The sequence below is a fragment of the Gigantopelta aegis genome, chromosome 6 (assembly GCF_016097555.1).
Source record: "Gigantopelta aegis isolate Gae_Host chromosome 6, Gae_host_genome, whole genome shotgun sequence".
NCBI lineage: Eukaryota > Metazoa > Mollusca > Gastropoda > Neomphalida > Peltospiridae > Gigantopelta > Gigantopelta aegis.
Window position 1 is genome coordinate 32,761,714 of NC_054704.1, and position 26,206 is coordinate 32,787,919.

Consider the following 26,206-nt stretch of genomic DNA (forward strand, 5'->3'; position numbering starts at 1 on the left):
CGTGATACTTTGGACTCACAAATTAGTTTAACTCAAAACCAAAAAAGAAAACGTTAAAAATTGACAAGTAGAATCTTTATACAAGAAAAACATCCATGACAAAACTACAAACAAATAAATAAAACAGTTTAAATGCATTTCATTATATGATTCTACATTATACAGTAATATAAATATATCACATAAGTTTTATAACATTTTCACACAATTTAGCCTGTGTGATTTTTATTAAGACGAAACACTGCATGAGCAAACATAAACACACAAGACAACAAAACTGAAATCAATAACATATTACAACACAACACTGTCAAAAATAAAACAAATAAACACTAAGTGCAAGCATAAAATATATTATTATCATCCCATCTCATTTGTTCTTTTTCCTTTTATAATTTGATAATGCAGCATGTTTAGTCTTTAAATTTCATCCTTAAACTTAGTGTTCATAATGGCTTCCGCCATTTACACTAAGCACACTTGCTGTTGTCACCGACAGGTCTTTGTACACATTTGTTTGGTATAGCACTACACGACAGCTTTTTCGTTCCGATCTTTGTAACTAGTTCTGTAGGTCAAGATGCTCAAAATATTAAATTTAACATATTTCTCGTTCCAGTTAATTTTTACCATTCTTATAATTATAATGAGAAATAGCTTATTGAACGGTGTATATTATTATTCTACTATACATTTAGCTACAGTAAATACAAATAAACATATAATAATAAATATCCCGAAAAAAGAAAACAAGAAAAGTAAATTATAATTGTATTTGTGACGTTGCAGGGTTGTAAAAGTAAATACGTTTGGCATCAGGTAATGCTACAGCCTTCTCGGTCTCAGGTCTTTATAGCTTTGCACTGCAATATATTTGGACTGTCAAAGTTTGATCAAAACGTTAATAAAAATTCATCCAACAGCTAAGGTATCGTGTATGCAAAACAAATTAGATTCAATCCTATACTTGTTTTCAGTGATGCTAATTATATTGTTTAATTGATGCAATTACAGTTTGCTAATATTTCCTTTTATTTGTTATACTAGTATTTATATGCTCTAGATTTCAACGCAGTCGTTATTACAGTATATTAGATTCAAGTAACATCAAAACATATAATACATACAATTGAAAACAATCATCATACTATACTAATCGATATAATGATACTGAATGCTGGACAAAAATAAAGACTGGGATACCAGGACACGGTTGTGTATTGCACGTGTCGTTTTGTCTCCACGCTCCAAAACAGTTGGAACCTCCGTGTAATGGTTCTGTGCAGGTCCTCGTCCTCACAGTCTCACCACCCCCGCACGTTCTGCTGCACGTGCTCCAGTCTGTCCAGGCCGCAAACACACCGTCCACTGAGAAACAGAAACAGTTCCTCAAAAATAGGTTTTATATAATACACTTACCACGTTAAACTGTGTTGGTACAAATCATTCTAAGCTATAAATGCTTCTTACAATTAAAATAACAAGTTAATTTCATCAGTTACTTTTGTTTTGTGCTTCATATCACTAAATGGTTCCAGAGCGAAACTAAAATGGTTAAGCTAAAGTCATTTTGCAGTTCACCATTCAATCTCTATAAGCAGGACGAATGTTATTCTTAAGAACATAACATATCAACTGACTGAACCAATGACGTGATAAATACTCAATATTCTAATTACCTCAATACAGTTCTAATATTGCAGACTATATAATATTGAACACCAAGCTTGTAGTGTCAAAAGAGCTTACACTATGTCCAGATATAAATGACAAGATCTTCCCGGGAGTGGTTGTTCTAACATAGACGAGGCATTAGCTGTAGATTCATGCACTCAACCACTATTTTGCAAAAATGCCCATTCGACTCTGTACGGCCCTGATCATGTATTGCTATTTTGTTGTTCAGACAAATTGATGATAAGGAAATTAAGAGGAAGCAACGAGGTTTTCTAAAAAATTATATCTTTGATAAATTACTCTGATTTGGAATACGACTACGGTTTTGTTAATATGTGTTTTGATGATATAAAGAAGCATGCAGACTAAAAGATACTGGTGCATGAACCAACAAGTATAAATGCATTATATACAAAGGTAGAACTAACAACATGTTAATTATTATGTACCACGAATGATCAAACCATATCAAAGTATCCAGTATTTTTGTACCATTACCTGGACATGGATTGTCACTGCAGCTTTGATTTTCTTCCGGTGCCCCTTCACAGTCTGTACCGCCATATTTAGGAGGTACGCATGTGCGGTAGCGAAACTGAATTCCTCCTCCACACGTGGTACTGCACGAGGTGTAGGAAGACCAGGCTTCCCACAGACCGTCAACTGAAAACATACATTTATGATAAACAAAATATATCATTAAACCTGCGTTAAGTATGTTTTAAAAATAATTAAAAGCAAAATTCTATCAAAGTAAATTGACCAAACTATTTTAGTGTACAAGATCAAAGAAACTGACCAAAATATTTTAGTCTACAAAATGGCAGTAACCAACTCATATAACTTGACTATAACAGATGAAAAAATTACAATAAGTAGTTTAAAACAATTAATATAAAATACACATTTAATGTACATGATTTTGGTAATGTAACGACAAAAACGTAATTAGAATATAATAAAACTACATAATAACGAAGAAAACAATATAAAACAAAACACTGAAAGCAGTTAATTAATTTTAAAACACGTGTAATCGAAAAACATTGAAAGCAACTCATTCACAGGTGTAGTTAAAAATATCTAAAGACAACCAATAAAATAGATAAACTAAAATAAGTCAAACACAAGTGAAATGTGGTCTTACTTGGACACGGCCTTGATCCACATATCTGGGTCTCAGTGTGGTTTCCAGCACATTCCTCTCCTCCGTGGATCGGTCCGTCACATGACCTGTAGCGTGACATAGATCCTCCCCCACACGACACCGAGCACGTCGACCACGAACCCCACGTCTGCCACGTCCCGTCCACTGAAATATTCCAGTCACCAGACATCGAACTGTGTCGTATGGACTATTTGGTTTTGTACTCCAGAAACAATAGGCTTATAAAACCAGTGGCGTCGCCAAGGATATTTATAATTAATGTGTGTGCATTTGTTTTTAAAGTGAACCTTCGTTAAGATTTCTTAAGGTGATCTAATACGGTGTTTTATCAAAAAATGCATTCCAGAGAATAAATGGTGCATCTCTCTGGCTACACTCAAACAGTATAATACACTTTATAATAACAAGTTACTCGCAGTGTATTTGTTTGGTGTTAATATTAGTCACATTTAAAATAATATCCATGAAGGTTAGTTGCACAATGACAAATAATATTTGGTTATAAAAATCGCCTGAATAATATTAATCAAGGCTGTGTATATTAATTGTTGGCGTCTCTCAAATTATGCAGTGAAATTCATTTGATACTCTTATGTGCTATTTTAATTAGATAATGCAATCACCTCAGTACTAATACTGGCAGAACGTTTAGAATCTAACATCAGACTCAAGGTCGTAGAAAATGGGACAAGACGCTAAGAGTTAAGGGCTGATTTCATGTCTATAAGAAGTTTCCCAAATTTATAAATCTATTCTTAAAACATTTATTACTTGAAACTGCATCTTGTGCAAATTTGTTACATTAAAAATATTGAAGTAAAGTGATAATTTCGTGAACTGTACAATAACAAACTCGTATGTTAACTATCTCATACATAAATGTTTGACGTACCTGGACAATGACGCAGAAAGCAATGGGCAATTTCATCAAATGGACCTGAGCAGTTCTTGCCCCCAAAGTAGGGTCCTGCGCATGCTCGCTTTCGCATCTTGGTACCATTACTACAAGTGACGTCACAATTAGACCATGACGCCCATGCTTTCCAAATGCCATCCACTGAAGAAAATGTTAGTCCACAACACCAATATATTATAATATTCGGAAAACTTAAAAACAAACACTAGAGACCACTCATAAAATATGTAACATTTGAAATAAAGTGCAAGGGAAAGTTCCTTTGCCCTGCCAGTGAAAAGGAAAATAAATACCGGTACTAAAAAAATAAAATAAACGGCAAACTGTGAATTACACAACACTATGCAACTAAGCAGACAACACCACTGTGATGACAGTATAGCACAGCATAAGCACAACTGACCTGGACAAGGTTGTGTATTGCAGTGCCTCGTGTCTGTGTTAGAGCCATCGCAGTCCCGCCCGCCATAAAACGGCCCACGACATGTGCGAGAGCGTGTTTGAGTGCCGTTGCCGCAGGTGACGGTGCAGATGGACCACACACCCCAGAGATCCCACACACCATCGACTAGAAATTAGAAAGGGTTCGGTGAATGGTGAGCGAATAGTTTGTCCATAGCAAGCAGCAACAGTAGCAACAACAATGATAGCAACAACAACAACAGCAGCAGCAGTAAAAGTAGCAGCAGACGCAGCAGCAGCAGCAGCAGCAGCAGCTTAACAAAAAGGAACACCGCGCGTAACTACGACATAGACCATATAACTCACGCTCGCTGTTTCCTGAAATACCAACGATGTATTAAAGTGAGATCAGCACTTTATAACCTACAGCCGTTGAGGGTTTTCTCTTCTATTTTTAAATATCCTGTTTGGAATGGTCATGTTACAATCAATGGTCTCTCTTTCAATAATATTAATTTCTATTCATAGTTAAATTGCATAACTGTATATGTCGTGATGTGTATGTTTTATGGAGAAGGCCTAATAAGTAATGGAAAACTTATTGTAGCCAGGGAGCCAAACCCCATGTGTTGGGCGAACCTGATATGGGGTGCTGTAAAAGGTTGTATGGTATCAATGTGTTCAGAGATCCTTCCTTGACATCATCAAGGTGCACAACCCGAAAAATGTGCTGCGGAAAAAATATTATAGTCGTTTTTTAAAATGGCCGCCATCTGAATGCGTTTTCGACCATATTTCGGCACTCGATGTCGTGATTTTGGTGGCTATATCCATATTTGTGGGTCACAGAATCCATTGGATCAACCAGCCAATACAAAGAGTCGTTATATCTACTACAATTCCAAAATGGCTGCCATCTCAGCAGCAACGTAGCTACTGGTCAGAAGGCAGATCCAGTTTTACAACAACAGCTGCTACATGTTAAACAAATTGGCACCAAGACATTATCTGATTCAATACAGATGGAACAGAAGAAAACAAAAACAGTGAAGCTGCCTACATGTGCTACTCAGAATAAGGAAGCAAAATCTGGCAAAAAATATCTGTAAGTGTGAAGAGTTATGAATCTGTTGCCCTACTTCGCATGATTCAGATTGCTGCAAGTGGTGGAAAGGTTGACATTATATATATCCACTATATCGGCAACCATGAATGCAGCAAATTTCTACCATAATTTTTACAGAAGATGGTCAAATGAGAAACTTGTAATAAGGCAAACCTTGTCAAGGCCATTAAAGCTTAAACAGATGTGAGTGCGGTTACCGAGTTGCCAGAAAGCCAGCTTAATACAGCAGTCATAGTAGATGCCATGTTTGCCATTCGTCATTGATCTTTCCATAAGGATGAAACCTTTGGAGAGATTGCTCAGCGATTCAAACACCTACTTCTCTGAGATGTACCAAGTGATACCGAATCGATTCACTCTTGCTGTGACAGATATACGATAGCAAGCCTGAAGGGAACTGAACAGTCAAAAACAAGCTAAAACAACATCAGCACAGCCCAAAGTTTATGACATTCAGGAACAAATACGTGCCCCAGAACCACTTGAGTTCTTTTTGGTTTCTGCAATCAAAGCACGACTGCAGTAGTTTCTTTGTGATTTATGGTCTGTGGAGGGAGCACACTATTCCTCTCTGGGAAATATTGATCTGTATCTAGGAGGAGGCTTTCAGAAGGAAACCAAAACTGTTAGGAACAATGAAGAATCTGTCACTCCAATAGATGAACTAGAATCCACTCAGGAGGAGGCAGACACTCGACTCATCCTGCATGCCATCTACAGCGACCAGCATGATCATGTTAAATGTTTGGTTATTCATGCCAATGACACATACGCCATTGTCCTCTTCATCTATTATTCATCCTCTCTGCTAAAAGATGTGTCGGATATATGGATTAGAACAGACAGAGATACATACTTGCCCATACATGACATAGTTTCTGCATGAGGGCAATCTCTATGCCGATCTCTACCTTTCGTTCACAGCTTGAGTGGAAGGGATAAAACAACTTTCTTCTACTTCACCAGTAAGAAGGTATGGTTATCCACCAGCAGGAATCTCAATTTATCAGCCTTACAAGAATTTGCTGAAATTGCTGGCTCCACTGATATAGAAACCAATGTCACCGAACAAGCAAGACAACTTATGATCAATGTGTATGCCAAAAAAAGTGATGCAGATCAAGCTCTTGCTGTGTTCAGAGCTCACACGTTTCTGAATAACCGATACGCACTGCTGAAGCTTCTTCCACCAACAGAAGGTGCCTTCCTGCTTCATCTGAAACGTGCAGCATTGACAACCATAATAGACACGTCAGCCCATATTCCCAAGCCAAGTTTTACCTTTATTTGAAGAATTTGGCTGGACTGCAAAAAATGACACTTTTGTTCCTGCTACAACTTCTGAACCCGTATGGCCTCAGGAAATGGCTAGATCTATTGCCTGCACCTGCACCAAAGGATGTGGTAACAGATGTCCCTGTGTCAAGAAAGGTGTACTGTGCTATATTGGTTGTAGATGCACTGGATCACAAGACAAGTGTAGCCATGCACGACTTTTGGCACAACTTGGTGAATTGAGTAGTGAAGGAAGTGACAATAGCGATGACGAGAACTGTGATAACTGCACACGTATACAATGTTACAAATCATAGCATAGCCATGTTTGCTGTTGTTCTAATAGAGCAGTATACCAGTGGATCATTACATTATGATTGCTTACCTCCAACCCTTTTCCATACATTTCGTATATAATTTTGCCAATATATTTCCATGTTTGCATTTACGACGGCCATTTTGTATTTACAGCAGCCATTTTAGTGGCCATTTTGGATTTTTGGTAGATATAACGACTTAATATATTGGCTGGTTGATCCAGTGGATTCTGTGACCCCACAAACATGGGTATATCCACTAAAATCACGACTCTTTGTGCACCGTGGGCCGATATATGGTAAAAAACGTTTTTGGATGGCGGCCATTTTGAAAAACGTCTATAATATTTTTTTCAGCAGCACATTTTTCGGATTGTGCACCTTGAAGATACCCAGGAAGGGTCTCTGAACACATTGATACCACACAACCTTTTACAGCATCGCATGTCAGGTAAAACCATTTGGCTCCCTGGCTATTGATTTGTTTTTCAAAAACAATATGCTTCAATCATTGGTCACTAATAAGATCACCGGATAATTAATAATGAAATACCTTCTATTTTGAGAAACATAGTATGACGTGTATCACATAATCCCTTTCCACGTTAATGAGAACACTTCAAACACTGTCCATGAACATTTAATTTAAAAATAAACTTGACCGTATAAATATGACCGATAAATCAAATATTTATTAAGAGCTTGCGAAACTTATACAAATTCACACCCAAATGGACTTCCTCAACTAGTCACGCAATCACGATGTCTTCTCTGTAAACGAAAATAGAAGCAATTGCGCACTGTACATGTGATTAGCATAATTGCAGACACATTATCCAGATTGTAATTGGTGACAGTATTACATGTAGGAATCTTTAACACAAATAGGTACTCTTGGCGTCAACTATAATACCTGGACATTTCTGCAAATTGCATTGCCTCTCTTCTTCGGGAAGTCCACCAACACAGTTAGTTCCGCCGTATTGCCCTTTGTAACACTCGCGAATTCGTTTTTGCATGCCACCGCCGCACGAGACATCGCACGTGCCCCATGATCCCCAGTCCATCCAATGGCCATCGACTGTAAGTCATTGGAGTATGTGTAATGGTAGGATTGGTGCGTGTGTATACCCTTTGGAACCATGAACAGTACTTATCAAAAATAAGTTCCGGTTGTTTGTCGTCACCATAAAAAAGTGACATCCTCCATGTGTAAACATACAGCAAACAAGAGATTCTTATTGGTCGACAGTACTGCGCATGCCCTGAGTATTTATTTAAAATAGAAACAAAAACACTAAATGTGCCTTTTAGGAATACAATCATTATTTAGTTCTCTTCTTATGGACAAAAAATTATAAAAACTAATCTCTATAACAGGTGATCAAGACTTTGTGCACAAATTGATCAATGGTTTCACAAAGGGGATTAGCTTCCCCTTCATTGAACTTAAATAGACGTTTATTCATGCTGGTCTTGAATAAATCTTCGTAAATCTTTAAAAAATAAAACAAATTCTAAAATGCATACACATTTATATTCCAAAATATGTAATTCTAAACTAAGGTTTCAATGCTAAGAAACAAACATGCATCTTTAATGACATCAGAAGCAGCAAAAAACCTAAACAAAAAGCACTTTGTTATTAAAGCAACGCGTGCGCGCAAGCAACACAATGCATTTATATATAATTTAAATAAATAAATTAGTTGTAAACTATATTAATTATTGATATATTTAAGCATCTACAACAAAAATACGTTTATATTCAAATTAAAATAACACGTACAAATTCCTCTCAGTTTGTCAAAATAAAGAGGTTTACGTTATAAATAATAAAATATCAAAACTGAAAACAAGATTAAAAACATATATATATATATATATATATATATATATATATATATATATATATATATATATATATATATATATATATATATAAAACCTACAACACTACTCCTGAAAATTGGTCTTAGTGCCTATAAGTTGTATTAGCTATCGCTTAATTATCAAGATACGTACATCTAGCTAAGACATTACCTGGACAGCTGTTCGTGTTACAATCCCTCCTTTCAACAGCTGAACCGTTGCACGCCTTTCCATCATATTGGGGTTCAACACACACTCGTTCCCGTTTCTGCCGACCTCCCCCACAGGTCACGTTACACGGATCCCACTCAGCCCAGTCGTGCCAATAACCGTCAACTAAAACAACGAACATTTGAAGGGTTTTTCGAAGGTAATAATAAAAACCAATAATGTTAGTTATATTGCTATTTTTCACAGCAAGTAAGCCAGTGTGTTGCTCTGTATAAAGTGAATCTCAAGTGCCTGTGAATAGACAGAGGGGCCGGCGAAAGTCGACACCTGCGCCCATGACAGGCGTGTGCTACAACAGCTTGTTCTGAATGTGCACGTTAAAACCTATGACCTGACCACTGCCAGTTCATTTTTTTTGCTAATATGAGATAACCAAGCTAAAAATTCGTATAAACCAAATCAGCATATATCTGTAGTCAGAAAAAGATCAAATATTGTTTTCAGCATACTAAATCAAAAGGTAAAATCAATGGTCAACAAATTTTATCCTTCCAAACAAAAGGAAACAAAAACAAGAAAAAGATTAATTAATTAATGCTTAACAACATCCCACTATAAACGGAATAGGCTATTGGGTATCAAACAAGATGTATAAACCAACAAAAGTAGATACAAACATTTGATGAAACAGTGTATGCAGCTATGACGAACAATGAAAGATAAAGCAGGAAAAAGAAAGAAAGAAAGAAGAACCGATGAAGGCCATAAAAGGTCTGTCACCCAACTGGCTACACGTGTGGTGTTACGTGAGACGGACGTACCTAGGTGTAATAAAAATTGTTATAGCCAAGTTAATTAAGATTATTTGAAGTCAGTACGCCCCGCAGTCAGTTGCTTAACATCGTTTCTTACACACCCGTTGGTGAGAACATTATGCGCTATTTTTGATAACACATGGTTGTTTACACACGTACGTGTGTTAACAATTTCAAGACATACGACTGGCTGTTCCTAGGCGATGACCAGGTCACCAGTGTCATACATCCAATGAAAAACAACACGGTGGAAATCCATTACACTGTGACGTTAGTTAAACTGACAATCATGTGTTTGTGACGCGTAAGTTAGCTACAAGTGCAACGGCTGTAAATAACTTTTAGTAAACAAATATGTTAAAATGTGCTTAAACCCTGGTATTTTTTAGGATATGTAAGACATAGAATAATACATTCGTGCCCGTTAGATACCATTTATCTCACAACTCGTTGTTTAAAAACGTATCAAATTTTAACTCGCTTTCGCTCGTTAGATATATTTTACAACAACTCGTTGTGAGATAAATGGTATCTAACGGCCACTCATGTATTATTCTCTATATCTGTTGACTACAGAAGGTGAAACTAATAAAGCTGTCTACTTACTGAGACGTGTAAGCGGCTACTACAGGCCTACCCGTTTATTTGCTGACAAGAGTCGTGCCATGTCTTTTAAAGCAAGATTAGAAAATCATCAATTCATCTAACACTTTGAAAACACTGACTCCATGTATTAAGAAAATGTTATTATTTAAGTTTGTTTGTCTTAACGACACCACTAACGTATATTGTTGTATTAATCATCGGCTATTGGATGTCAAACATTTGGTTATTTTGACATATATCCTTAGAAGAAACCTGCTACAGTTTTCCATTAGCAGTAAGGGATTTTTTATGCACATTACCATGGACAAGATAGTATATACCTCGGCCTTTGATATACTTGGAAAACCGAATCAGAGAAAACATATAATTTCTTCAGCGTTACATAAAAGAAATTGATGCTTTAATTAAACATAAAAAGTATTGTTGTATAATGCGTTGTTGTACTTCAGTTACCAAATAGTGAAGTTTTTATTTTGACTAATGATTTGATATATATATATATATATATATATATATATATATATATATATATATATATATATATATATATATATATATATATATATACACACACACACCATTTATTCCTTTAATTTTATATAACATTGTTGTTTCTTTACATTAATAAAACATCGTTGCCCTAATTAGACTTACCTAACATTGTATCTTTAATTCACCTGATAAAAACATTGTTGAATTAATTCCACTTACAGAACACAGTATGTTAAGTGGGTACTGAATCAACGCAGTTAATGCAGAATAATTTCCCTTTTTATGCCTATTGAAGCAGTGCTCTAACTACACGATGCGATGTCTAGAAAAGAAACTCTGCGCCAAACCCAAGACCCACTTGGACAAGGGTTAGTGTTACAGATAGCATCGTCGATAGCGCTTCCAACACAGTCGGAGCCTGCGTTCAGAGGTTGGTTGCATTTGCGCTGCCGTTTTCGCTGACCTCCACCACAGGTCACGGAGCATGCGCCCCACGTCTGCCACAAATCCCAGGCACCATCAACTGCGATACATAAGCAAAGCTAGCAACATATGTCAACCATTTGAAAAGAACAAAACCATAACACAGCTGTAAAATAAAAATTTAGATATACTGTATTACTGAAAAGAAACCTTTGACATATGAATAACGCTACTTGTTTACATGTAACTACACAAATATAGATGACCAACAAGTCATTCAACCAAGCAGCAGCCAACCAATCAATCAGTCGTGTGTTACGTCTTTCCATCTTCCAAAAAGTTCACAAACTATTTCTGATTCCAGAAAAACAGCCCTTAACCAAAGTAAAATATAAGAACACAGTTAAAACGTTATTTTCCAGTATATAACGCTAGCTGAGAAATAACAATGACTTCAAGAAATTTAAACACCACCACAATAATAGCGAAAACAACACACAAAACCCCCAGAACCTGAACCAAACACAAAAGTAAAAGCCTGAGGCCTATTTCACAAAACGTCGTAAGTTTACGTCTGCAACTGGCAGTTATACCGGGTTTACATTTACACCTGTTTGCATCTATTTCACACAAAAAATTACATCATTACAGAAGATGGAGCGTTTTAAGGACAAAATAAAATGAAATATGTGTTCTTTTAACTATATTTGTTGTACTATAATAGTAATGCAAATTGTGGTTTAGTCATAGATTTACGTTTACGTGCAAAACTAGGCTTACGATGTTTTGTAAAATTGAGCCCAGAACATTTCTCTATGCTCGCGGCAGACGATCGAGTCAAGCGCGATTTGATTAGCGGCGGCAACACGACGTGCATTATTAAACGGATATCGCGAGATCAGCATGTCGTACACATGGTTATTTGACACATAAACAAATTCCACATGTATTATGCATCAAACAGCATAACAGTTAATAAAGAAGAGCAAAGTAAAGCTGCACTGCTTATTACACAGAGTCCAACTGAATCTTATAGTATTAATAACGTGGTGGAGGACAAGTTAATTTTGCACTCGTCGCCACGATGCACATGCCATTATAAGCTTTGAAAATGTTAAAAATCAAAGAATAAGAAAACAATATCAGTTTCAACAATAAGGTAAAGATGAAATAATTGTTTCTTCATGTTCGTGCAATATATTATGTGTTTTTTTTTAGACAAGACAAGACAAGACAAGACAATTTTTATTCAGTATAAAGGCCATAGGCCCATAATACAGTCAGAAACTGTTATACATGTTTGCGCATGTGTAGTGTTTGCACATTTTACTCTATGTATATATTTAAATATTTAAGTATTTCTAAGTTTTTGCACATTATAAAGATAAAGACATACATTAAATAATACATCCAAATTTTCTGATGTCATAATATCTTTAAAGTTTGCAATGAATGATTTTGTTTATAAATTTAGAAATATGGTGATCTCTTAGTACATTTTATGGTTCCTAGTTCAAATTCCTGAATGAAATTACCAAATTTAAGTCAGAATGCATATAATAAATTATGATTTTTCAGATTATGATTTTTTGTTTGTTTTGTTAAGTAATTATAATATTATTGGTATATGACTGTTTATACAAGTAACACTTACTTGGGCATTCTAGATCTTTACAAACTTCAGTCTGTGTCTGACTTCCGGGACATTCTTTACCACCATAGAACGGGCCTTTACACGCTCTGCTTCTGATGTGTGTTCCTTCCCCACACGTTACTGAACACGACAACCACGGCTCCCACGCCATCCAAACACCATCAACTACAGCAGCATACACAAGTCATGAAGATTAATGTAACAAAAATGGTATATATATATTGCAATACTGACACATTAAACTTGGGAATTAATAAATGAATGAATGAATTTATAAATGAATGAATGAATGAATGAATGTTTAACGACACCCTAGCAAGAAAACTACACCGGATATTGGGTTTCAAATGAAGGTGAAGTTAAATTTGGTATTCCTTAGCCAAACGAGTTGGAAAATAATGTATATCTGATCTGATCACCAAGGATGCTAAAACTGCTATGTGCTTAAATATTCATTTAAATGTCCACAGAAGCCCTGGCAATTTCTCGTTGTTCGGGCCATATTCAGCTAGTAAGAACCATGGTTATTATACACCAACGTTGACAAATGCCAATTGTCTATGTTGAGACCCTATTTGAAATGAAGTCTCGGTTAATGGGAATCATGCCCTTCATCTTTGTTTCGCGCTAAAAATCCTAAACAATTTTGGGCGGGAAGTTGCTAAGTAGCAGAAGTGCGAAGTATCACAGCACTCCACGACTGATGCATCAGCGGCTTTGGTATGTACTGTCCTGCTTACTGGAACATTAACAAATAAAAGATTCCGTGCTACTTTATCAGCAAACGTGGCCTATTCGGTGGAAGCCGGTTTCGTCTCCTTCTTTCTCAGCCAAGTGGTGAAATAACCACATCTCAAACACCAAATAGATGCAGTTGAAAAAATGTCCTGAGGTGTCGTTAAACAAATATTCCCCCTAAAACAAAAACAAAAGTGTCTCACTTGGACATTGCGGGAGAGTGCATGGTCTGGTCTGGAGCGCGTCTCCCGGACAAGCTTTTCCTCCATGCAGAACTGGAGGATGGTCACATTGGCGCGTTCGCTGCACGATGCCGTCTGCACACGTCACGGAACAACTGCCCCACGAGCCCCATAGAGACCAAACCCCGTTCACTGGTTGGTAAAAACAAACAAAAATATTGGTCACAATTCAAATACTTAAAAAAAGTATAATATATATTATCAGGCGCGGATCCATCAGTCTATGCTCATGTTATGTAGTGACAGGAAAATATATAACGTTGTGGGGTGAGGTGTGATTGGGGGGGGGGGGGGGGGGGGAGATGTGATATCGCCTCCATGGCCCCAAAAAACCCCAAACACTTACCTGTTACTTTAATGCATCAATACTATTTATATATGTACATTATATTCTTTGCATAATCAATCCTACCGTTGACAGACAATGCTTATTACTGTACGCTATCCTGCGCTACCTTTATACCCAATAATGTGTCGATCAAATGACAGAGAGCTGGGTGTACATTAAAATGGCATTTCAACATTTTCTGTTAAATTACGAAAATGTCCGGAAACGTTGGCGTGACAAGAGTTATCATTTGACCAACTAAGTCAAAAACAACTAAAACTATCTCTATTTCACTTTCGGCTAACCGCTCCAAATTATACTTCCAAATTAGCTCCACGAAATCACAAAACAGTTTCTGTTTGTCTATAATCCCACAGGACATTTGCAAATTCAATACCTCCAAAAGCCACCCTCTCCCGCTTCCGACCCCGGATGTGTGGGCGATACCCCCCCCCCCCCGCCCTTTCATGTCCTCGACGGAGGAGCCGGCAAAAGCCGACACCTGCGCCCATGACAGGCGTGCGCTACAATAGTTTGTCTTGAATGTGCACGTTAAACACTATGACCTGACCTGACCTGAACTTTGACGTGACGTCAACAATGCTTTGTCGTTTTAATATGCTCATTGATGTCAAAGCGATACTACGTACATTTTCCTAACTATTGTTTTAACTTCAGAAATGTGCGAACAGAATCGCTGTTTAATGATCATATTTATGTTAAATGTGTACATATAAATGTAAAGTATCTGTGCACGGATCTAATTCTACCTAATGACGATACCTAACTTATGTACTGTTCTACAAATGACGAGTGAATATATCAATAGAGGTAAGTGTTTTATTGTTTGTTTGTTTGCTTGATTGTTTATCAGGACCGTTGAAGTCGGAGTTTGGGTGTGCGTAGGCATTGGCATATTGATGGTTTTATATTGAGGGGCCACCCACATTGTTTGCGTGTGTATAGGTGTGGGTGTGGGTGTGGGTGTGGGTGTGTGTCTGAGGAGGGTCATGGCCCCCATTCTCACCCCTGGTAACCCCAATGCATATTAATAAGACTTTAAAAGAAACATACGGAAGTTAATTCAGTCTACTGCATTAATTTAATCGTATGAAGTGTCCTCGATATTATCGGAGATATGCAATCCTCCAAAATTCGAGGTGCTGTGAAAAATCCAGATAAACATAATACATTTGTTTTTTTTTGTAGGGAACATGTTTACAACGGTCAGTGTGATATTTCTGTGAAAGATTACCATAAATAATATGTTACTAACATGGTTAATTTACTTCTAAATACTGTTAGTAGGCGCCCTTTTAAGCACTGCACCTCCTCCATAAAATAATTCTACATCCGCCCCTTCCTGTTGTAACAATATTAAAAAAAACATTGCAATGCTATACCATCCACCCTTCCCCACCCGCCAGCTTCACCTCCTCGTTGTGACCCCTGCTCGATTTGACACTGGATCCGCCACTGATTATTTTGATATAAAAGAAAAGTTTAATTTATTTATGTATCTTATGTCAGTTTGTATGTACTGTCGATTCTGTCTAAAGAAGCATTTATGAACAAATGTTCTTTGTATGGAGAAAAAACATCACTTTGTGTATAATTGACATAAGACCGAATTTCAGTTGACTGATAAAAGCTCATATATATTTTGGTACAAGCTATACTATTTTACAACCATGTACATTATCTTCTATAATAAACCATTGCTTTAAGGAGATGCTATCACACACATTATGGGTGTATGTATTATCAGACATTAGATACCAACCATAAGCGTACGAGACAGGGGGCAGGAGCAAGGAAAACCTTAATTCGGGCAAAAATTATAGAGATATTAGGGCAAAATGTACTAACCTTTTATTTCCATCTTTCTACCCGCAAATTTTGTTGTAATACATGTAAAAATGCGTGGTGATTCGTTTGTAATCCTATTTAGCTGTTTGGTAGGAATGCTATTGCTAATATGAATAAATGTTGGTATCCAAATTCGGGCATTTTCGTTTAATTCCAGCAAAAACCAGCCTGCCTCCCCCCACCATAAAAATGGGAGCACGTACGCCAGTGAGCCAAACTAATACACCTGATGCGCTATACCAATATAATAACAATATGTAGGTTTGAAAAAATCCATCTGTCCCATCAATGACATGTATAGCATTCATGAGTTTTATGCATATGAACCTTTTATTACTAGAATCATTCCTTCAAAATATATACATGTCTTATATATGTACGGTGGTAGATATTAATCGAAATACACTGACCATTGCACTGCACGCCAGCCGCATTGTTAACTGTAGAACAGGAAGTGGTTAAAGACCATGGGTTTCTCTTGCACATCTGGACAGTTCTTTCGCTTCTGGTACAGGTCAAGCTGGTGATGCTGTACTGTCCAGCGCCATTTCCAAATCTGCCGTCTGTCACAGCTGTAATTAAAGACGTTCAAAGTAATTATTTCCTAATCGTGGAAACGGTTCCATTCAGGGTTTTTTAAAATTGTAATATGATTCTAAATACGTGTAGGTCGAAGATAGAAATATCGGACGAGGTGTGATGGGTCATAAGAACAACCTTGCTCAATGGATCCTTTGTTTTCCGTAACCAGTGCTCCACAACTTGTATATTATAGGTCATGGAATGCGTTATTCTATTAAAGATCCCATGGAGCTATTCGGTTAAGAGTAGCTAAAAAAAGGCAGCTTCCACGCAAGGGTAAATAAACAAACATTTATTTCCTTTCCTGAGAAATAAGTTAATTTGTTTTAGCACTAGTCTGTTCTTTGTCAATTCTAGCCACATCCGAAAACAATCGTTGTCGCTTCTGGCGAAGGTAGAAGACCCGTATGATCTTCAGTTATGTAATTCGGCTGGTATTATTAAAATGGATAAATAAAATTATTTAATAACAACATAAACACTCTACTTTACACAGGATATGAACTATATTTGATTTGTACATATATACGTAGTTAATAGTTTGGTCAATTATTCCTACAAGAAATTGAACTCATAAGAAGAAAACAGAAACCGTCCAAATGTTAGTATTTTGTATATAAACCTATCTGTGTGGTCAACCCTAGTCCTTTTCATATATCTTAAAATAAATTCCATGGAACCCGTAGTGGCTAGCTATAATTTGCCCCGGACCCACACTCCTTTCTGAGCGTATGTTTCCAAATTACCAAAAAGCACCTCACCAGCAAATGCCCCTGGCAGTCCCATCTGTTTACACACAAGGTCGGCGGCAAACATCCCCCACTGGTCAGCACACACCAGTCCCCATTCCTTGTTGAGGTCGTTGAAGATTTCCACGCGACCTTCGCCATACTCGGTCCCTCCCTGTAGTCGCACCAGTCCTGATTTAACAAACACATTAAATGTTTATACCAAAGTGTACTGTGAATCCCATTTGTAAGCTAAGCCATCTATCAGCGACCATTCATACACTTACAGACATATGATATAAAGAAGTATATTTCTGCTTAATTGTAAAACATATTTTTCGATGAATTACTAAAATTGTTATATGAAATTGTGTTGCCTTAGAATATTCCGTCCAGTGAATATTTTTAAGGAAAATGTCTGATGACTAGACATTGTTAAAATCAACAGAAAAATGTAGTGGTATTCAAAATCGAATATCTATTTGTGGTAGATATAATGATCCATGACTTTCAAGTATTGGATACAAGAAAGGCTCAAAGTGCACATCACAGCAATAATACAGAATACTACATGACTGGCCGTTAGATACCTTTTTTTTTTTTTTATACAAGTTGTTTCAAAATGTATCTAACGAGAGAAAACCATTTGGATATGTTGTTAAATAACGAGTTGTAAGTGAATGGAATCTAAATATAACACTGCTATACATTTTAATTAGTTAGATAACAGAGGAATTAATTATTACAGTTTAAAAGACAACATTCGTATTTTGTAAAAACTACAGTTGTAACTGCATAATTCACATTTGGAAACAATGTAATGTGAATGTTTCTGTAAACAGTTCGGGAATTCGAATATAAAAATATACACAAAAAGATATAACGAAGTCCTAGGCTTACCTTTGCATTTAATATCCATACATGACGCAGACTGATTGGTTGGCCCCAAGCAGTATCTATCCACACCTGGTGTTCCTCCATTGGTGCATATTCGGTGACGTATCTTATGGCCACGCCCACATGATGTTTCAGAAGAACATGCGCCCCATGCACCCCAGTCATCCCATTCTAAAGAAACCGAACATAATATCAGTATTAATAGCAATCCACTAAAATCATTTATATATTAAATGTACGCGGTAATTATGAAAGAAAGAAATGTTTTATTTAACGACGCACTCAACACATTTTATTTACGGTTATATGGCGTCAGACATATGGTTAAGGACCACACATATATTGAGAGAGGAAACCCGCTGTCGCCACTTCATAGGCTACTCTTTTCGATCAGCAGCAAGGGATCTTTTATATGCACCATCCCACATACATGATAGCACATACCACGGCCTTTGATATACCAGTCGTGGTGCACTGACTGTCACGAGAAATAGCCCAATGGGCCACCGACGGGGATCGATCCCAGACCGATCACGCATCGAGCGAGCGCTGTACCACTGAGCTACGTCCCGCCCCCGGTAATTATGAGTTAACTTAGTTAACTTAGTGTTAATTTTCACGGGTTGAAACTAGGGTCTGTCCCTTTAACTTTTTCATATTCTTTCTATTCCCATTCTTGTTCAATTTCTTCTTTCTTCTTCCAATTCAACCTCTTCTCCTCTTTCTTCTTTAAATACTTCTTATTGAATTTATTTTGTATGTCTTCTCCTTTCTGTCTTGTACAATTTCCACCAACTGTTTCTTTGTTGAACTTTCATTATCACCACTCGCTCCCTTTCCTTTCCATCCTTCTTGTTCTTCTAATTCTAATTCTATTTCTTTTTCACATTTTTATATCAGGTTTTTCTTTATTCTTCTTCCTTGTCTATATATGCTAAATTAGTAGAGCTTAATGCAAAATCTGTTATCTACTTGTACGTACTTGGACAGGTACTGGTCATGCAGGCCTCGTACTCTACGTCTTTCCCATAGCAGTTGAGAGGGTCAATCGTCTCCTTGTTCACCGTGTCCTCGCAGTTCCTCCTGCGCATGTGCCAACCTTGTCCACACGAGACTGAGCATGCGCTCCAGGCCTTCCAGACACCCCAGACAGGAGCATCAGCTAAAATACAAAATTACAAATTAAGTTTTAAACCAGCAAAAAAGAATATCGACTGATGCTAGGAATAAAATGTCTTAAAATATTCCTGGAAGTCCGTATTGTTCATTGTGTGTTTAACGCTACTAGCATCGATACTAGTTATTATTGATAGCTTCAGCAAACCGACCTCAGAACTAAAGGTTTTATACATTCCATAGGAATACAAAGAAAAGAGCAAAACATTGTACGTTTTCGAACAATTATAGAAATCATTTTCATAATGAGAATCTGAAGAAGGTGACAGCAAACGCTTTATCCACTGAATGTATCTTTTTGACAGAGAGCTGTTAGTGAGGTTTGTCCCGTTTTAACCAATAAATAATTCCATACGACTGATATATCAAAAGTTTCCTTTCAAAGACAATTTAGACCACGTATAGCATTATTAACCATATGTTAGACAGCAGATAGCCTTAGTTTTAAAACGTGCTGAAGTGCCGTTGCATATTCTATCTCTTCTCACAAGCTTACCCCACGTACGCTTGAAGTTGTTTTCCTTAAACAAATAGTAACATTCGAACCACAGGAATTATTATTTCTGTCAAATAATTCATAATATCCAGAGGTTTGTTGTCTATTTTATATATATATATATATATATATATATATATATATATATATATATAATCAACATCACAAGGTTTGTCCAGACTAATGATTATGTAAATGTGTGTTTATAATATGTGGTTTGTTGTACTTACCAACAAGGTCACAGTGTACTCCAGTCCAACCTTTGTTACAAATACACAGCGCCACCAGACCATCAGCTTCCGTCCTCGTCTCCAAACACGTGCCCTTGTTGTTACACGGGTCACCTCCGCACGGGCCTAGCGCTTCCTGTAATGTAACTTGTTAATGTACATTTAGACACAAACATTATATTCGGATCTCTGAATCTGAACGAGCAAAACATGATCAGGGCCTTTGGTATAATAGTGGCCGATTCCCTGAATATCTATCTAGTTCCTTGTCTATAGGAATTAAAAGAAATACAAATGTAAAATGGGAAACTCAGTTTTGATCAGAACTAATTTGGTCAATAATTTTTGTAAAACCATTTAAAACAACTGTTGAAACTAAACTGAGATGGTTTCACTCATACGCGTACGAGACAGGAGGAGGCGGCGGCGGTGGTGGTGGTGGTGGTGGTGGTGGTGGGGGGGGGGGCAACTACCCACTAGTACTGGAGGAAAACCTCAAATTAGGGCAAAGCTAATAGATATTCGGGCAAAATATGCTAACCTGAGACTTTTTTTTAACTATTTATTTCCATCATTCTACTCGCATAATTAGTTGGAATCCATGTAAAAATGCATAATGGTTAATTTGCAACCCTATATAGCTGCTTGTTAGTAATGCTAATATGAATATATGTTATCCAGATTCGGGTATTTTTGTTTAATTCGGGCAAAAACCAGCCTGCCCCCTACAAAAATAGGAGCTCGTACACCTATGGCTCCACTATAGAATATTAACAAGTTAAAAACAATACAAAATAACTTCAAGAGTTAGATTTTGCTTGAGTACTTTATTGTACGTTCTTCGGGTATGGCCTTTAGATTATTGGCTTGCTTTACGACCTCTAATAAAAAACAAAAACAAATCATGCTTTTTCGAGGCCGGTCAGTGGATGTAAGACAAAACTTGAGATAGGTAGTTTGTAACGCAACATACGGATGACTATATATGTAACGCTGCGCTGAAAAAAAATCTGGTCCCGTGGTTGCAAAATTATTATATTTGAATCAATTTTGCTTTCACAGTTCAAATGTGCAATATTCAAATATGATATAAGTTTGTGGTATCCTAGAAATTTTTGAAGTTTTAATGAATCGACAGCGATCGACAAAGAAAATGCTATTTTCAGCCGATTCTTCCTTAAACAGAGTCTGAAATGTAAATCGCAGCTGAGCTGTTGACAAGAAATTAAATTGGTCCTTAAAATCTGAACAGATACTTAAATGTAAAATATAGAGCAACGTTACAACGACTCCATGTTGTTTTAGACTACAGCTGGCAAATATTCTTAGACTATTAGCATAATTAATTTGCCCAGTAACTCTCTTGTGTGTCTCTGTGTGTCTGTCTGTCTATTTATCTATCTATCTATCTATCTATCTATCTATCTTTCAAATTGGTTTCTGCCTCACTAAAAATTAGAATGGAATTAAGAAATATTTAACATTAAGGGCACAGATTTGTCAACAAATTATTAACTTTTTCTTTAAAGAAAACTGTTTTAAAATAATTGGATGAAAATGATTACCACTATAATCTTTATTAATTTTATAACTCAGTTATCTCTTTCTTACACTTCCCAAATCTTCGGGTGATGTTTATTTTGTTTCAAGAATTTAACACTATATTTTTAAAATTTCTGATGGAATTGAAAGAGACACTATGCAAATCAGTCCAATAGGGATATCATGGTATGATAAATATATTTAATTATGATAAATGTTTAAAAAGCACATATTTACGAACGTTCCTTCGTCAAGAATTAAGATAAAAAAATTATATTGATAAAGGATTATCCTCAACTTGAAAATTTTGCTATTTTGGGGAAATGACTACCATAACATTATACTGAAGAAAATTTTAAATTCGTGTTAGAAAGATTGTGTAATGGCATATAATAATTTTGTGGAAAAGATTGAAATAACGGAATTTAGAAATTACCCGTCTGAACCAATTTTCTTTAATAACAATATCAGAATTGCCTTTAAAAATATTTTGTCAAGTACAACTGGCTACAGAAGGGTATAGCATAATTTTGTGATTTTTGTTATGGTAATGGGGAATTTCTATCTCTTTAAGGTTTTAAGCATGTGCATGATACTTCATTTTTTATAAGCTACTTTTCTTGCAGTAAGGCTCAACACCGTATTATTTTGTTTTGAAATCATCTCTATTAATAATAAAGCTAAAGCAAAATGGGAAACTCAATTTGGATCAAAACTCAAGTGGTCTAGCATTTTTGTAAAGCTATTTAAAAACAAACCACACTCTTGAAACGAAACTTAGATGGTTCCAATATAGAATATTAAACATAATATTAACAACCAATACTTCTTGTACAGAGTAAATATTGGAAATGATGACAAATGTATATTTTGTTCCAGACAAAAACACCCCCCCCCCCCCCAAAACCCCCAAATACAAACAAAACGTATGGGGAGTGTTTTGATTCCATTTTATGCATTGGATTAAGGCAAGTTGTACCAATGCGAATGACACAAATCTCTTTAAGGAATTGGTGAACAGGGTGCGCACTTGAGATTTAATTTTTTTACTTGCCATTCGGGTAATGTCAGCACTTTGACTTAATGTGCAATTTTTTAATAGCTCGAATTTTATTTTAAAGAATGTATTGTACTTTGCATAGTAGATCAGTTTCAGTGGCGATTTAGAAAGCAATGGGTACGCTACTTGGGCAGTTCTAAAAATTATTTTTTCTCTTTCAAATAGCTATTCTTTACTTTACTAATTCGATGGACTTGTTTCTCAGGTTGAAAACACTTAATTTTAATGCCGCCTCTCTATTTCACTCTTTCAAGGTAAATAAGTCGTACATTTACAACTTTCAAAAATCTAACCAACGGCCAAAATGTCCGACAACTATTCTCTCGCTGAATGTGAAATGTCTTCAATCTGATCACAAAAGACAAGATATTTTCAATTTTTTACGTAGTAAAAAGTCTTCATTGTTTTTGTTTTGCAGGAGACACATAGCTAAAAAAAAAAAGACGAGAAACGTGGGGCTGCAGAATGGGGCTATAAATGCAATTATTTCCATGGAAGCTCAAATAGCGCCAGTGTTATGATACTTTTTAATAATAATTTAGAATATACAGTGAATCATCTTATATGTGATAAAAAATGGTCGTTATATTATTATGGACATCACTATAGAAAAATATCAATTGTCATTAGTTAATTTATATAGTCCAAACTCGGATTCCCCTATATTCTTCAAAAACATTAAAAATCAGTTAGAACGTTTACCGGGTTCAGTTATTATGGCAGGTGACTGGAACGTGGTTCAAGATTATACGTTAGACACATATAACTATAAAAAAGAAACAATGTTTTATCCCATAAGTGTATTGCAGAAATAAAAGAATATCTAGACTTGAACGACCCTTGGAGAATAGGTAACCCAGATAAACGTTAGTACACCTGGCGACTTGAACAATTGACTAAACAAAGTAGGCATGACTGTTTCCTGGTTTCAGAAGACATTTCAGCCTCAATTTAAAATGCTCTATAGACATAAGTTACAAATCTGATCATTCCCTTATAATATTACAAATTTCACTCAATGACACAAAACGAGGACCAGGTTACTGGAAATTTAATGCAAGCTTACTACATGATGATAATTATACAAAACTTATTAGAACTATTATTTCAGAAACTATTAACGAATATTACATTTTTGAAGAAAACCGACAAACTATGATATTTTCCATTAATGATCAACTTCTTTTTGAAATTATTAAGATAAGAATAAGAAGCGAAATTATTAATTAATAAACAAGAAGAAAACAAGATGTGCTAAAACAAGAAAAAAAAAATATTGAAAAAGAAATATTAAATTTAGAATCAAGATCACATACTTTTACTAATGATGAATCCAGAATACTACATGAAAAATAAAATTAGAACTTGAAACCTTGCGTAATAAAAAAATAAAGGGAATCATTTTTAGAAGTAAAGCAAAGTGGTATGAAGAAGGCGAAAAAAATACAATTTTTTTTGGGAAAATAACTTCAGCCTTTTTTAAAAATTATATTCTAATAATTACAATAAACAATAAAAACAAATTAAAAACAATTTTCTAGACACTGAAATAAAATTATCAGAAATTGAAAAAGATAGTTGTGAAGGTTATATCACTTTAGATGAATGCAAAGAGCGTATTAAAAATATGAAAAATTGAAGAAGTCCAGGATCAGACGGTTTTACAGCTGAATTTTATAAATTCTTTTGGAAAGATATCGGCACTCTCGTCTGTCATTCTATTAATCATGCATATAATTCTGCAAAACCTTCAGATTTTCAAAAACAAGGTATTATAACATGTATCCAAAAAGAAGGTAGAGATAGACGCCAACTTAAAAACTGGAGACCAGTCACACTTTTAAACGTAGATTACAAGATTGCGTCAGGTGTCATCGCTAGTAGAATGAAGTCAGTTTTATCAAACATTATAAGCGAATAACAAGATGGTTTTTTAGAAGGCCGTTTTATTGGAGAAACCACTAGAACCTTTTATGATATTGTGGAATATTGTAAAACAAATAAAATCCCAGGTTTATTACTTACAATAGATTTTGAAAAACCATTTGATACGGTTGATTGGGATTTTATAGACAAAACATTAGAAACATTTAACTTTGGGCAATCATTCAGAAAATGGATAAAATTGTTTTTGGATGATAGCTGTAGTGCTAATATAAACTTTGGGTACCTTTCAAATTTCTTTAAGTGTGAACTGGGATGTAGACAAGGATACCCGATTTCACCATACTTGTTCATTTTATGTGTCGAGCTATTTTCTCTTGTAATAAAACGTAATGAATATATCAGAGGTATACAAATTAATAACATCAAATTTTGCATATTTCAATACGAAGATGATACGAATTTTACTTTAGACAGATCAAAAAGAATTTTATTAGAATTATTTAAAATAATTTTAAAATTTCAAATATGTTCTGGTCTTAAAATTAATTTAGACACATGTGTTGATATGTGGGTCGGCTCCAAATTAGGATCCATTTGAAAAACTTTGCCTACACATACCACTACCTTGGGCAAAAGAGCCATACAAAATTCTCGACATAATTTTTTCTACAGATCTCAATGAAATTCCTTTTCTTAATTTCGAAAAACAAATGACCTGAGCACGTAAAATATTATTCACATGGTCAAATATATCGCTAACTATTAACAGTAAAATTACTATAATAAAGTCTCAGATTCTGCCACTTTTCATTCACTTATTCAGTCCTACCTGATCCAGATAAAACATTTTTCAAAAGATTAAATACAATGTTTCATAAATTTATCTGGTGTGGTAAACGTGATAAAATTAAATGAACAATGCTTATGAATGACTATAAAAATGGTGGACTTAAAACGACTGATGCTATGCCATTCTGCAGATATTTAAAAGTAAAATGGATAAAGCGACTACTCACATCATATGGTTTGTGGCAGAGTAACTATATTAACTGACTTTGGTAGTGAAACTATTTTCAGCTTTCACAAAAACCAACTACTTAAAACCGCAAAATGTATTTCAAATGTATTTTGGAAAAATGTAATTACTAATTATGCATTAATTAGACAAAACGAAATTGAAAGTGTAAAGCAATTTATAGATGAATCGTTTCTCAAGTTTATTCCGCCTAAATATATAAAACTGTTTTTAAATTGGCACAATCAAGGCTTAAAACAAATAAAATGCGTACTTACTGCAAATGGTGAAGTTAAACGATTTATTTCGGTACAACAACAATTCAACCTAAATGGCAATTATTTATGATATTTTAGACTAATTAATTATATTCCAAAATATTGACTTTGTGGAATAAAAGGTCATAGATTAAATATGGAAATAGCTGAAAATGATTAATAACAAAAATACAAAACACTAATGATAACAAAATTATATACAATATCTATATTGTACGTATTCA

The 26,206-nt window shown here is 35.5% G+C and overlaps 1 protein-coding gene across 1 annotated transcript; it reads right to left on the reverse strand.

Moving 5' to 3' along the window:
• Positions 1-73: 73 nt before the first annotated feature.
• LOC121374489 (A disintegrin and metalloproteinase with thrombospondin motifs adt-1-like) lies at positions 74-14,604 on the reverse strand. The gene is made up of 10 exons (XM_041501586.1): positions 14,517-14,604; positions 13,856-14,026; positions 12,915-13,079; positions 8,925-9,089; positions 7,795-7,962; positions 4,165-4,329; positions 3,738-3,902; positions 2,825-2,989; positions 2,176-2,340; positions 74-1,368 (listed from the first exon to the last, which is right to left on the reverse strand). Exons 1-10 carry the CDS (start codon positions 14,602-14,604, stop codon positions 1,148-1,150), a joined length of 1,638 nt encoding a protein of 545 aa, XP_041357520.1. The 3' UTR covers positions 74-1,147.
• Between the last annotated feature and the right edge of the window lie 11,602 nt (positions 14,605-26,206).

Excerpts from the sequence above, each read along its gene's own strand:
- LOC121374489 (XM_041501586.1), bottom strand. The coding sequence starts at position 14,604 with ATGTCCTGTGGGATTATAGACAAACAGAAACTGTTTTGTGATTTCGTG. Across the intron at positions 14,027-14,516 it reads TTTGGAGCGGTTAGCCGAAA|TGAACGGGGTTTGGTCTCTA; the intron begins GTGAAATAGAGA and ends TTTACCAACCAG. Across the intron at positions 3,903-4,164 it reads CAATACACAACCTTGTCCAG|TGGATGGCATTTGGAAAGCA; the intron begins GTCAGTTGTGCT and ends CATTTTCTTCAG.